General features: G+C 53.5%; 1 protein-coding gene across 2 annotated transcripts in view; it reads left to right on the forward strand.

Moving 5' to 3' along the window:
* Nucleotides 1-15,181, forward strand: part of Clip2 (CAP-Gly domain containing linker protein 2) — a 58,500-nt gene that overhangs the window by 10,093 nt on the left and 33,226 nt on the right. For both annotated transcript variants that reach the window (XM_021646673.2, XM_021646674.2), the window contains exons 2-3: nucleotides 3,606-3,796; nucleotides 12,668-13,224. In XM_021646673.2, the coding sequence (XP_021502348.2) occupies nucleotides 3,673-3,796; nucleotides 12,668-13,224 (681 nt within the window). In that variant the 5' untranslated portion in view covers nucleotides 3,606-3,672. The remainder of the gene's footprint in view (nucleotides 1-3,605; nucleotides 3,797-12,667; nucleotides 13,225-15,181) is intronic.

Raw genomic sequence — 15,181 nt, forward strand, 5'->3', positions numbered from 1 at the left:
CTTTCCTCCGCTGCCTCTTTGGTGCTGGAGCCTGTGTGTGTTGAGCATGCCTGCTACCTGTGTCCCACGGGTGGTAACTCAGGACTGTCAGCTGGCTTCATGTTCTGAGGCCTTTTGGACTGAGGCAGTGTTTGGGCCTCAGGCTGCATAGGGTCTCACTTCATGGCCTCCACTGTCAGCTGCACTGTGCCCAGAGGCCAGTGTATCACCCTGTCACAGCTTTCCAAGATCTCCCCCCTCTCCCAACCAGTTCTCTGTCCCAGAGCCCAGCTGAGTCACTGAAGGCCAGCTCAGCCCTTCGCCTCCTCCCGTCTTCCTGCTACCGGTCTCCCCTCCCCCTCCCCCTTCCGGCTCCCTCCAGTCCCCTGGCTGGGGTAGCTGGGACTGGCTGAATTCCTGGCTTGGTTCCTTTCTGCCTGGTCCATGCTTTCCTTTGTTAGCTGAAGTAAGCAGGCTCTGTCTTCCCCGAGGTCAGGGTCTTGGAAATGTTGTTTTAGGGCGGGACCACTGGACTGGGAGGTAGGGAAAGGCTTAGAGCCTTAGGGCCTTAAGGCTGCTTCAAGCATGGTCACTCTACTGCGACTTTGATGGGATCTATGAAATTTATTTTATTTTTCTGCTTCCTGGCTATAAATACGTGCTCTTTCTGTAAAAGTGTATTACAGTTTATTTGTGGGGGGGGGGACGTGTGTGTGCTGCATGCCTGTATGGAGGGCTATTTGCAGGGGTTGGTCCATGTGGAGCCTGGGGATTGAACTCATGTCCTCAGGCTTGGCAGTAAGCAGCTTTAGCCCTTCGAACCATCTCACCAGCCTTCTGTCCTTAACTTTTCTTCTCTCCTTTCCCTCCCTCTCTTCTCTCTCCTTCCTTCCTTCTCCTTCCCTCGTGGGTGGGTGTGTTCATGTGTATGTGTGTAGTTCCCCAATGCACAAGTATGCACCTGTGTGTGGAGGTCAGGGGTCAACTCTGGATGTTGTTCCTCTGATGCTGTCCGTCTGTCTTGTTTCCTTTTTGAGACAGGGTTTTTCACTGCCCTGAGAGTCACCAAGTAGGCTAAGGTGGCTGGCCAGGGAACTGCAGGGAATCCACCTGTCTCTGCCTTCCTAGCAGTGGATTAAATCCATGTATCACTGTTTTAGTCACTATTTTATTGCTGTGAAGAGACACCATGACCAGGACAATGCTTATAAAAGAAAACATTTGACTGAGGGCCTGGCTTACACTTTCAGAGGTTTGATTCATCATCATCGTGGCTGCAGGCAGGCAAGGTGCTGGCAAAGTAGCTGAGAGTTCTACACCCTGATCCACAAACAGAGAGAGACAGGGCCTGGTATTGGCTTTTGAAACCTCAAAGCCTACCCACCACCACCAATCCCCACTTCCCCCATGACACACTTTCTCTAACAAGGCCACACCCCCAATCCTTCTAATCCTTCTCAAATAGTGAGAAGTCGCTTCTGTGACTAAGCATTTAAATATATGAGCCTATGGGGGCATCCTTACTCAGATACCCATGATCACCATGCCTGACTTTTTACCACAGTTCTGAGGTTTGACCTCATGCTTGTATGGCAAGCACTGTCCCAACTGAGCCATGTCTCCAGCCCTCTTTGCTTTTGCTAACACGGGCTATCATCGTGTAACGGAGGCTGGCCTAAAGCCCCATCTCCGTGTCTCAGACTCCTTAGTGCTGTGATGACAGGTGTGGCCCGTCACGCTCAGCTGTTGGTGAACTTTTCTCAGCTGCAGCTGTTGCACTTGTAAGATGCCTGCTGCTTCTGCAGGGGCCTTGGGAATCTCCAGGCCACATCTGTGCAAGGTGGGGCCGGCACACGGCAGGCTCGGTACTATGCACCGGAGGTACAGCATGGTGCACAGATTCCTCACAGCACACAGTAGGTTTCTTGGGATCTTCAAGAATGGTAGGTGAGCCGGGCAGCACTCAAGGGAGGGAGAGGCAGGTGGATCTCTGTGAGTTTGAGGCCGGCCTGGTCCACAATTCAAGTCCAGGACACTCAAGACTACACAGAGAAAACCCCCTTGTCTCGAAAAACCAAAATTAAAACCACAACAAACCCAAACACACACACACAAAGAGAAAACAGTGGTAAGTGTTAGGGTGTTTGCGGTGATTGGAGGACCGAGGAATGCCACAGTCACACCATGCAACAGACCCCACCTGAGAGGTGTATTAGGTGGGGTACACTGACGCTGCCTCTCTCTGAGTGAGGACAGAGGAGGAAGAAAGGGGCCGTGGAGGCACATGGCTTTATGTGGCACAGGGGCCACCTTTGGCGGCTGGTGATGACCTGGCTGCTGACACTGAGTTACAGAAGGGGGTCTGGGGGGTTCACCTGGTTCTAGGACATGTGTGGTCCTTGGTTGACTAACATGGAAACTGAGGCAGCCTTCTCCTCTCTGCATGGCTGTGACCTCACATGGGGTTTCCAGTCATGGGAGCTGATTCAAACACTCTTGACAGGTGGGTTCTCAGGCAGGAGAGACTGAGGCCTGATTTGAGGCTTGCCCAAGGCTCTCAGGAGATGGAGTGCAGACTGAGAAGCACAGCAGACTCTCCTAGGTTCACCATAGATTTCCAGGGCCAGTGGTCCCAAAAGGTTACCTGGGAAAATGGTGCTTGCTGGGTCAAGCATTCTCTGGCAAAATTTCAAGTAGCTCATTCTGATGATGTAGACCAATGATCTTAGGGTTTGAGGCAGGAGGATGATAAGCTCAAGGACAGCCTGAGCAACTCAGACTCTAACTCAAATAAAAAGTGAAAAGAGGATGGGGAGGGTTGTGGTGGAGCTCAGCAGTGAAACCAAAGAACCAAACCAGTGGGCCGAAGAAGCCAGTGGGAGTAATGGCTGGAAGAGCCCTGCTGTGCTGTGGCCTGCTTTACCAGCAAGCTGTCCCCTGTGTCCATGGGATGGCTCCTGCAGCTTTTAGCAGCCACGCCCATCACCTCCAAAGCGAAGATCAGATCTCTGTCTGTAAATGGCCAAGTGTAGTGCAGCTTGGTGTGCACACTGATAAACAACACTCAGGAGGCTGGGGAAGGACTAGAAGAGCCAGCCTAGGGTATCCAGGGAGACTGTGTGTCAGAGAAACCACATCAAGCCGGGCAGTGGTGGCCCACCCCTGTAATCCCAGCACTCGGGAGGCAGAGGCAGGTGAATCTCTGAGTTCAAGTCCAGCCTGGTCTGCGGAGTGAGTTCCAGGACAACCAGGGCTACACAGAGAAACCCTGTCTTGAAAAACCAAAACCAAAAACTAAAACAAACAAAAAAAACCACCCAAAAAACAGACTTACCCGTACAAGAACAGACAGCCCTGAGTCCCATCCCTAGTCCTAAGTAAATCAGGTGTGGCTTACATCTGTCACCCTCCCAGGATATGGAGGCAGGAGTCCAGTATCCTTCTCTACTGTGTACTGAGTTTGAGGCCAGCCTGAGCTACGTGATAGCCTGCCTTAGACAAAACAGAAAAGAAATACCAATGTCCTCTGCTGGGCCTCTGTTGGTTTCAGGACCACTGGGACCAGCCAAGGTCCCACATCCCAACAAGAACATGATGACGCCATCTCTCTTGTGTTCTGTCCTCAGGTGACCAAGGATGGCAGAGAGGATGTGACTGTCACCCACCTTTGTCCGCCCTCCTCGTGGCACCACCATGCAAAAGCCCAGTGGTCTGAAGCCCCCTGGCCGAGGGGGGAAGCACTCCAGTCCGGTCGGCAGGCCGTCCATTGGGTCCGCCTCATCATCTGTGGTAGCATCAGCCAGTGGCTCCAAGGAAGGTACGTGAGGCCGAGTGTGGGAAGGCTTCTGCAGCATGGGAACTTGGGGGGGATGGGAGCAAACACATCCCACTCAAATAGAATACCAGCAACAGACCAAAATAAGGATTCCTGAGTCTAGCATGATGAGCCAGTGACTTTATTGGGGTTACTTACAGGAGGGTGGATAACCCAGAGGTAGGCGTATCACTTACAGGGTTCAGAAACTCGCTGTGCAGCCCAGGCTGGCCTCAGACATTCCGGGATTCTGAATTGCCTCTTGGGCGCTAAGGGCACCCATGTGCACCATCAGTTAACAGAATCACAGTAATGCCCACAGGCGTGCCCAGAGGCTCGTCTCCCAGAAGATTCTAGAGTCTGTCAAATTGTAACACTGACCAGCATAGAGAGTACACAAGAATTAGGAATAGTTTGGTTAGTTTTCGAGACTAGGTCTCAGTCTTATAGCTTAGGCTGGCCTCGAACTCATGTTCTTCAGGCCTCACCCTTCAGTGCTGGGATTATAGGCGAGCGCCACCCCCAGCTGGAGAGTCACCTTTCTGTAGTCTTTGCTGTGGAAATCTTGTTTCTTCCGTTTGCTCTGTTGGTGACCCAGTCTCCACGCAGCCCCTGCTTAGGTTAAGCTCCACCAAGCATGCAGGACTCCGCTCCTCTCGTTGGCTTGTCCCAGAGTTTTGGAAACACCAGCTAGAGATTAGCTTGCGCAAGCTGGGTTGGGGTCGGGGGATAGGAGTCGCAGAAAGTGTGAGCCAGCGGAGGTAAAAGGCTGAGGAGGCTGCAGTGTGAGGGAACTGGAAGGTGGAGCTATTCCCAGCAGCTATTCCCAGCAGGCTTTGCTGGTCCAGTTTCCTCTCTCAGAAGGCAGATCCCTTCACACTCACAGGAGTCATTCCAGAGGAAGCCAGGGAGAGGTGGGGAGGGGGAGGGGGAGAGGGAAGGGAAGGAGGAGGGGGAGAGGGAGAGGGAAACTAATGGAAGTGATCTTGCAGAGGGTAGGCATGTGATACAAAAGCCCTAGGGGCAGGACTTTATTTGGTTTGTGCAGAAACACTTCCACCTCACAGCTAGGGAGATGGCTTGGTTGGTAAAGTGATTTACCATGCGAGCTTGAGGGCATAAATTTGGGTCCCCAGAACCTAGGCAAAACCCAGGGTGCGGCAGAGTAACAATTGGAGGCCTGGTGCTTGCAGGCCGGCCAGCCCAGCTGAACTGGCCAGTTCCAGGTCCAGACACACAGAGACCCTGTCTCACAGAGCGAGGTGGAAAGTAGGAAGACAGTCGATGTGGTGGTTAGTTGTAATTATCACCTTGATACGGGCTAGAACTACACGGTAAGAGTCTCATGGGGGATTGTCTGTGCTGGGTTAGCCTGTGAACTTGTCTGTTTGGAATATCTTGGTTGTTGATCACCTGGGAAGACCCAGTCTGGAAGTGGGCATCACTTGTCTCTGGTCTGGGGTCTGAACTGTTGAGCAAGGAAAGGCAGCTGACCACGAGCATGTGCGCAGTCGTGCATTCGTTTCTTTCCACTCTTGCCTCTGCATGTCAAGTGACCAGCTGTTTCAGCTCCTGCTTTATGGACTGTGACCTGGAGCCGTGAGCTAAAATAAGCACTTCCTCCCTTAGCTGCTGTTTGTCAGCGTGTTTTATCACAGAAATAGACGACCTCCGGCCTCCTCTGCGCGCATGCACATATGTACATGCGCATACAGCATGTATGTGCACCCAGAGACATCTGTGTAGAAAGGAGTGGGAGCTGCCACTGGGGAGGTATCAGAGGGAGGGGCAAAGGGCAGGAATTCAGGTGTCTTTCCAGCACAGGTGTGGGCTGTGGCCTAGGGACCCCACATATAAAGCCTCCACTGTGAGCACGGACTGTGGGGCTGAGGGAAGGGCCAGGCCAGAGAGGAAATGAGCAATCGTCCAGGCGAAGTGTGCATGCTCAGCGCCTGTCATGGGGAGGCCACAGGGCCGTTGTCCTGAGTCAGTCCTCCAGGGTCATCTCCTGGGAGGAGCTTGAGGGTGCTGAGTAACAGAGGGTTGAAAAACTGCATTGTTAGGCTGGTGAGGTCAGCCCCTGGACCCACATGGTTCAAAGAGAGAAATGACTCCTGCAGGTTGTCTTCCAAGAACTATGGCACTTAGGGTCGCCTACCCTAATCCCCTAGGCATGCACACAACCAGCATCAAATTCATGTCTGCATACACACGCGCACGCCTGCACGCACACGGTGACAGAGATGGAATCTCGGGAGCTGGAGAGACGCTCGGTGGCTGAGAGCACTTCCTGCTGCTCTTGCAGAAGATCCAGGCTCAGCTCCCAGCACTGAGGGGGTGGCTCAGAACCACGTGTGACTCCAGTCGCAGAGGATCTGATGCCCTGTTCTGGCCCGATCCTGCGCATGCATGGTGTACACGTAAGCAATAAAACACCCAAACGCGTAAGCTAGAAATGAAGAAGTATTTAAAAAGGAATTCTGAGTACACGGCTTAACTGCTGGCTCCTGTGGGCTGAGCTCACCCCAGCAGGGTGACTCGCAGAACCCGGTGTCTGGGGAAGTGCACCAGCCAGCCTGGCCCGGGGCCAGGATGTGACCTTCAGGGAGAAAGGCCCATTGTCTCTTCTGGGTTCTTTCTTCCTTGGACCTCCTTGTCAAGGGAGGCCCCAACTTCTTTTTTTCCAAGTCTCTGGGATTTAGTCCAGGACTTTACGCATGCTGGGCTGGTGCTCTACCACTGAGGCACACTGCAGCCCCTCACAGGGTGGAGGGATCCTAGGCAGGGGCTCTACCACACCCTGAATCTCTCCCTGGGGGACTCCAGGCAGAGGCTCTACCCTGCTCTGGGTGCCAATGTCAAGAGCCTTGGGAATAAGGTTGGGTAGATGTCCTAGGGAAAACAGGTGCCATTCCTGATGGCCCTTCAGGTTCCCTCCCCGCTTTGGGATTGACCACCTCCTCTCTAAAGTGATGGAAGTGCCAGGCATGGCGGTACATATCTGTAATCGCAGCACTCAGGCTGAAGCAGGAGGATTGTGAGATCAGGGCTAGCCTGGGCTAAATATGGGAGAGCCTGACCCCAAAATAGACAAACACTGTGTGGTAGCAGCACAAGGCTTCCGGCTCCATCCCCAACACTACAGAAACCAGGTGTGATGAATGGGCGTCTGTCAACCTTTGGGAAATAGGGGAAGGATTAAGGGTTAATGGTTATCCTTGAGGCTGGTGCTTGGGACATATGAGACCCTGTCTCAAAACGAATATGTCAATCAGCCAATAAAACAAAGCATTGAGGAGACTGGGACTCTGTGGGAGACACCCAGGACAATTTGAGAGATCCATGTGCGAATTGGCGCCTGCCTTGGGAAGCTGAGCTGTGGCTCCCTCCCAAGGCATGATGTCAGCTTTGGGCAGAGAGGGTCTGGCACGGCAAGCAGCCTGGATGGATGCCATGTGTAGCAGGGAAGGCCAGCATTGGTACCCAGAAGCATGATACAGGATGCAGCAAGGGTCCCAGGGGAGACTTCAGAGGTTTCTCCCTAGAGTGCAGGTTTGAAAGGTGGGCAGGTGTGGAGCTAAGAGGAGAATGAGTAGGACGGAGACTCCTGGAGAACGCTCTGGATGACTTGTCAGTGGTCCCAGGGCAGTGTTAGCTGTGAACAGGGGAAAAGGGTTCCTAACTCCAGGCTCTTGCCTCCATTCTGTTCGGCACTGGGAAAAAAGGTTATATACAGCAGCCTTTCTCTGGAGTCTCTTTAGTCCTGTGTGTGTGTGTGTGTGTGTGTGTGTGTGTGTGTACCTCTCTGTGTGGGAATTCAGGTCTGCACACACATCGGGCAATGCAGAGGTCAGAGGACTGTGTGTATGTGTGAGTTCATGGACCTGTGTGCGTGGAAATGCAGGTGTGTACACTGCAATGCAGAGGTCACGGGACTTTGTGTGTTGATGCAGCTTTTGTATTGTTTAGAGTCACTCTCCTTTGCAGACAGGATCTTACCATGTTGCCCTAGCTGGCCTAGCACTCCCAGGATACAGGTTCTCTTTTCATCTACCTGTTTACCTCAGGTTAGCCACCTGTGAGCTTCTGGGAGTCTCCCGTCTCCACCACCCGGGCTACCGCCCAAACTCTTAGAGTACAGGCTGTGTGAGCGGGCCTAGCTTTATGTGCCTGGGGCCTTAAACTCAGTCCTCCTGCGTGTGCACGGCATATGCGTTGCCACCAAACCGTCTCTCCGGCCTCTGGAGTCTCCTTCTAACACCATACCTGAGAGGTGCCCTCTCACCCTTGGAAGACGCGCTGGTCAACTGGGACCTGGGGTTGTCAAGCAGAGTATGAGCTCCCGTCAACCACTTTGCTTCTGTCATTCCTGCAAGCTTTCCCTGTTGCATTTGCCACCCACCTCATGGCATCTGAATAACCCAGTGAGATAGTTCATTGCACCCCAGCCCCGGCCTGGGAATTGTAGGCTAGCACTCTACCAGCGAGCTACCTCTGAGCCCCTCAGATATGGTTATTCTCTTTAAATATATTTTACATTATCGTGTTTTGTATGAGTACGATGTGTAGCGTGTGTGCAGGCCCACGCGTCACAGGAGGTACACAGAGGTCAGAGGGCAGCGTGTAGGTGTCGTCTCTCTCCTTCCACCATGTGGGTCCCAGGGAATGAACTCAGGTTGTCAGGCTTGGTGACAATGCCTCTGAGTAAGCCCTGAGCCATCTCGCTGACTCTCCTCTCTTGTTTTTGAGATAGTTTCCCTATGTGATCCAGGCTGGCCTGGATCGTGTGGCAGTCTTTGAGCTTCCCTCTCCTGGGGACTGAGGTATAGGCTTGCTTCTCCACCTCCTGCCCATCACTTCAGTGCCTAGGCTGAGATGCTGTTTGAATCACTGGAGGACCAGGCCTCTCTGTTTCCCTTCGTCCTTTCAGTCAGTCAAGGTCAAGAGCACCCCTTCAAGGCCGGCTCCTCTACTCTCTCCCCTGACCACATCCTAAACTTTTTAATGGCATCAGGATAGGGAAGCCAAGAGGAGCTTTTCCAGGGCTGTGTGGCAGGGGGCAGGGCTGCCTTCTAACGCCACTGACGTTCTGTGCGCAATCGATCTGGGAGGAAGGGACCAAGGCCAGCGCCTGCCTGCGCGCCTGCCTGCCTGCCTGCCGGGCCCTATGGCCGGTGCCTGAAGCTTGTCGATGGGGAGCTGGCTGTGCCCATTTCAGGGTGAGCATCTATCACACCCTACCCCCATCCAGGTTCCCCAGCTCTCTGCAGGCTCCGAGTAAGGGGGAACAAGGGGTGCTTATGAATAGCTTTTGACTGAGCCCTCCTGATCTGGAGGGAGTGGAAGGAGGATTTCTTCAGGGAACAGAGGCAGCCTTGCTGGCTAGGTGCCACAGGGTGGAGGTGCTCAAAACGCAGAGGGCTCTTCCTAGGCAGGAGGGACAGACTCGGCCTTCCTTGGCATCGAATGGGTGGGGACCGTCCGAAGGCTGATTGAGGGGGATGTTATTTCGGGAAGGTTCTTCACTCCTTTCTTTATGACCTGTGCCTTTGAGAGCCCCTGGTGAGAGGTAAGGACTTGGAACAGAAAACCATTCGGGGCTTCAGAGCACGGATGTATGTTTCTTGGGACAGGGGAACCCCTAAGGAAGGAAAGTCTGACTGGTGCTGAGTTGCTGTGTCTCCAGTTCCTGGGGCTGAAGTCTGGTAACTAGCAGGTTGACTGTGCAAACTAAGAAACCACAGCACCATAGATTGGAGGAGGGGACGTCACGGGAGGGTTTGCGATGGCTGTTGGGGTTGGCACAGGTGGACATGCAGGCCTCCTCAGCAGGGCGACCCTCCTCACCTGCACTAGTGTTTCTCACTGGCAGAGGGTGCAGATGCAAAAAGGCGTCGTCCACTCGCCTTATCCATGACCCCTATTGTGTGCTCGTGGTGCTCATTAACATATTGCGGGCTCTGGGAAGGCCTTCAGGGAAAGTACCCTTACCTCTGTGCAAGGAGCTTCTTATTTGAGCTTTGACGGTAATCTCATTGTATCACTTAGCCGCATCCTGTGTTGCTAGAACTGTCCCGTGGAGCATTAGAGAGGAGACCGTCTCCTAGAAGGCCCAGGACCTAGCTAGCATAGGATGTTCTTCTTTCCTCCAAAGCCATCAGGGCAAATTCAAGTTCATCCCAGAGTTTATAGTGTGTTGTCTCTGCAGGTCCTGGTCAGGCCCGAGTGCGTGTGCATTTTGGGGTGCGTGTGCATTTTGGGGTGCGTGTGCATTTTGGGGTGCGTGTGCATTTTGGGGTGCCTCTGCATGTGTGGGGGTGCCTGTGTAGGCCTGGGGCTGCTGTGGGAAATCCTTCTGCACCTCTCTTTCACATTAGTCTTTGAGGCAGGGTCTCTCGATCAGACTCCAAGCTCATCGGTATGGCTACTGTCACACAGGTCCTCGTCCAGGGTGCCTATTGCCATCTCTGGAGGCTGATATGGGCCCACCTCCCATTTATGCTGGTTCTGGGATCCGGCCTCAGGTCTTCAGGCTTATAAGGCCATCTCCTAAGCTCTCTTCCTTTTCTTTTACCTTAAAAACAGAAACAAAAACCAGCCAGGCTTGGTGGCACACACCTTTAATCCCAGCACTCAGGGAGGCAGAGCCAGGCAGATCTCTGTGAGTTCGAAATCAGCCTGATCTACAAAGCTAGTCCAGGACAGCCAGGGCTACACAGAGGAACCCTGTCTCAGGAAAAAAAAAAAAATCAAGTGAGCAGGTGAGGCGATGCACATACTCTGTAATCCCCGTGCTAGTGAGACAGAGATGCCTGGCAAGCCCAGCGAGTGCTGTGTGAGAACACAATAGAGATGTTGCTCAGTGCTACGAGCACTTGCCGCTTTCCCACAGTTCATTTCCTGGCACCCACAGCTGGCAGCTTACAACCACCTGAGTTCAGCTCCAATCTGGCCTTCGATGGCACCTGTGCGCGCGCGTGCGCGCACACACACACACACACACACACACACACACGGAAAAGAAACGGCTCGTCCCCTGCCAAGACAAGGCAGGTCTTGAGATCTCTTGAGGCAGGGAACTGAGCTATCTGGGTCCTTACATGGAGAGAACCAGACTCACAGTTGTCTCGGTCTTTTTTTTTTTTTTTTTAGACAGGGTCTTACTGTGTCATGTGACCCTGCTGGCCACGGTCGAGATCCACCTGCCTCCTGTGTGCTGGGCTGAGAGCTCAAAGGCCTGCCCTGCCGCACCCCGGTTTACTTTCCCCTTGAGACCTGCAATAACAATCAATGAATCAGTCAATTGAGGCAGGTTCTCATGTAGCCCAGGCTGGCTCTAAGACTATGCATAGCTGAGGATGACTCTCAACTTTTGCTCCTTCCTCCTACCCCTCTAACATGCCAGGCCACCACACCCCACCCAGCCACTGAAAATAAATTCTATTGTGCCTTTCTCATGAAGGGAATCGCTGTCCAGGAGAAGGTTATGCTGCCCACAGAAGGTTTAGTTTGTGTCACTGAGGCCTGGCTGAAGATCCCAGCACTCACGAGGTGGGGACAGAAGATCAAGACGATCGTGTGCTATACAGGGACTTCCAGGCCAGCCTGGGCTACATGAGACCATCTCAAAATTAAAATAAGACAGGTGTAGTGGCACACACCTTAATCCCGGCATTCAGGAGGTAGAGACAGGTGGATCTCTGAGTTGACGCCCAGCCCAGTCAACAAAAGGAGTTCCAGGAGAGCCAGAGCTAGATAAAAAAGTTAAAATAAAAACCAGAGCCTAGCATACCTAGCTTCTTAACTTGTTGTCTCTTGGGAAACTGAGGCACTGGTTTAGAAAGGGGGCCCAGCCAAGCCTGGCCAGTGTGTTACAGATGACTGTGGTTGGGGGGTAGGGTGTATTGGGGGTATCCTGAGCTCTCCCATCCCCGGCAGCCAAGATCTTGCTGCCTGTCTCTATGGGGGAATTTGAAAGGGTTTGGTCCCTGTGAGTCAGGGGCAGGTGGGAGGACCTGGTAGGGGACGGCTAAAAGAGGAAAAGCAAATCAAAGCCAGAGCTGTTGACATCACAGACTTGAGACTGAGTGGTGGCAGCTGTCGAAGCAATTGGTTGGAGGGCCTGTGACCTCTGAGAGAGGCAGGGGTCGGGAGAGATTATCTGGGGGTCCTGTGGGCTGGGACAGCTGAGGGTGGGCACAGCTGAGCTGTGCCTATCTTTCTAAAAATAGGCACGGGGTCAGGGCCCTAGAACCCCTTCTTGTGCTTTGAGTAAAGAGGACAGGTAAAGCCCCTCGAGGGGGCTGGAGGGGGCTGGAGTGGGCCGCTCACCAGGAAGGGCCTTACAGAGTTCCAGCCCGGAGCTCTTAGGCACAGGCACACACCCCATACAGAGTCGCTTTGCATTTGTTTGTCTATTCTGGGAGGGAGGGGTGGCTTTCGCCCGTGGCACACGTGTAGCCAGCACTGGAAGTCAGGACAACCTGTGGAAGTTGGTTCTTTACGACATTCGGACCCCAGGGGTTGCATTCAAGTCACCAGGTTTGGTGGCAAACCCCTTTACTGAGCATCTCATCAGGCCAGCACTTGTTTTAAGGAGGAACCCAGGCCTCCTCATGCAAGTGCTCCACCCTGCCAGCCACACTCCAACCCCTCCAGCATGGACTTTGTACGTGGCGTGCGTGGTATCCTGGGGAAACAAGTATTGGCATGCCTGGGTCGGGGCCAGAGGGAATAAGCCATACACAGATCATATTGCTGACCATGCGTGCCTCAGTTTCCCCATAAGATAACTACCATGGACACCCTCCCGCCCTGCAGTCTGTCCTCCAGTTCCCAGGCTAGCCCTAACTACTCCTCTTAACTTCTCCACAGGGTCTCCCCTGCACAAGCAGGCGTCCGGCCCCTCCTCGGCTGGAGCCACCAATTTGGTCTCTGAGAAGCCAGGTCCAAAGGCAGCTGAAGTGGGTGATGACTTCCTGGGAGACTTCGTAGTGGGCGAGAGGGTGTGGGTGAATGGCGTGAAGCCAGGCGTGGTACAGTACCTGGGAGAGACACAGTTTGCGCCAGGCCAGTGGGCCGGCGTGGTCTTGGATGACCCGGTGGGCAAGAACGATGGAGCTGTGGGGGGCGTGCGCTACTTCGAGTGCCCGGCTCTGCAGGGCATCTTCACACGGCCCTCCAAACTGACTCGCCAGCCCACGGCCGAGGGCTCGGGCAGTGACGCCCACTCAGTGGAATCCCTCACCGCCCAGAACCTGTCCCTGCATTCCGGCACGGCCACACCCCCACTCACCAGCCGAGCCATCCCCCTGCGGGAGAGCGTGCTTAACAGCTCCATGAAGACAGGCAATGAGTCCGGTTCAAACCTCTCCGACAGTGGTTCTGTGAAACGCGGTGACAAGGACCTTCACCTCGGAGACCGTGTGCTGGTAAGTCTGAGTGGCCCCGGCTGGGTCCCCCGCCTTTCTCTACCGCCCTCCCTTCGTGGGTAAGCTAGATCCCAGGGCAGAGAAGGGACGCAAAGGGAACTTGAACAGGGGCCACGCTGGAGGCAACATTCCTCCTTGGTACCACAGAGAATAAAAGGGGAGAAGCTGCAGGCTCTGACTCCCGATGCTGTGTGTCCCTGGGCGTGTGTATTAACCTTTCTGGGTCTCAGTTCCCATCTATGTCCATCAGCTCTTTTGTGGCTGTGAAGAAATGCCTAAGAAGGAGGAAAAACGGATTTAAGCATGATGTAAGGGCTCAAGGGGCTGGAGAGATGGCTCAGTGGCTAAGAGCACTGGCTGTTCTTCCAAAGGTCCTGAGTTCAATTCCCAGAACCCACATGGTGGCCCACAACCATTTGCAATGGGATCTGATTTCCTGTTCTGGAATGAATGAAAACAGAGCACTCATATACATTAAATAAATTCATAAATTGCAGGAGAAAACAGCATGGCCAAAGGGCATGATGGGAGAAAACTGGTAACTCGTGGTTGCCAAAAAGAGAGGGGAAGATGGGAGCGCAGCACAAGCTGAGTGCGCAGCTTAGGTTTAAGATGTCGGACGCCCAGAGCCACTACTTCCTGCGACCAGGCCCCACGTCCCGGAACCCACCCAACTACGAACTTATCGGTGGGCTAACGTGAATGGATGGATGCCCTCATGGTCTACTCAGTGCTCATAGCATCCCCAGCTGGGGACCAGGCCTTTAACCGAGCTTTTTTTTCGGGGAGGGGGTATTTAAATCCAGGGCATCCTTTCTTTTTTTTTTTTTTTTTTCCTTTTTAAACAGGGTCTCACTGTGTAACCCTAGCTGGCCTGGAATTTGCTGTACAGACCAGGATGATTTCCCTCAGACACCACGCCCAGCCATGACACTTTTTACAAAATGGCTCTTTCGGACTGGGTCTGTAGATCAGTCGGCAGTGTGTGTGCCTACCTCAGACAAATCCCAGGGTTTGAGCCCCAGCACCCCACAAACCAATATGGCACCACACACCTGTTATCTCAGCACTGGGGAGGGGGAAGCCGGAGGATCGGAGTTCGAGGTGAACCTCAGGCTGAGACTGCAGGACACGCTGAGCACTTCTCTCCAGCCTCTTCTGCTACTCTCCTGAGGCTGGCGGCCAGCATTGCAGTCTCCATGGTAGAGGCATCAGAACTTTCTGTGGGGAAGATGGTCAGCCATCTGCAAAGGAGGAGAAGGCACTCCAGACCACCGCTGAATATAGGAGCATGAGTATTCACGGCACACAGATAGTCATTTGCATAGTCATATGTGCACATGACTGTTCATGTGTACATGAATATTCATCCGGGCAAAAAGCTCTGGGGGAGTGAAAAATACGATTACTGAAATAAGAAAATGCCCAGATGTGCTAGAAGATTAAGAGAAGTTAGGAATGGCGAGGAAGGTCCATAATCCCAACACTCTGGGGAGAGGCAGGAGAATGGGCAGGGAGCTGGGGCCAGCCTATGCTACAGAGTATCAGCCGGACCTGGGTCACAGAACAGGGCCCTGTCTGGGCAGCAGACAAGGCTGGAGCAATAGTTCAGTTGCTAAGTGCTGCGCAAGTACAAGATATCAGGTTTAACCCCCAGAACAAGGTGAGCCGGGACCAGGGCTGTGGGGTGACTCATTGTAACCCCAGCCTGGGGAGGCCAAGACAGGAAGATTCCACAGGACCTGCTGACCAACAGCCTAGCTAAACCTGTGGGCTCCAGGTCCAGTGAGAGACCCTGACATTGACCTCCGGCCCATGTGCTTAGTCACATGAACATGTGCCCGCAAAGAGAAGATTTTATGTTGATATCCAGATGCACCTACAGAGGGACGCATAGGGAGAGAAGGAAGTAGATTATATGCACACAGAAAATGGAGCTCTGCATTCTCAGTCAGAT

Source organism: Meriones unguiculatus, chromosome 4 (genome assembly GCF_030254825.1).
Source record: "Meriones unguiculatus strain TT.TT164.6M chromosome 4, Bangor_MerUng_6.1, whole genome shotgun sequence".
NCBI lineage: Eukaryota > Metazoa > Chordata > Mammalia > Rodentia > Muridae > Meriones > Meriones unguiculatus.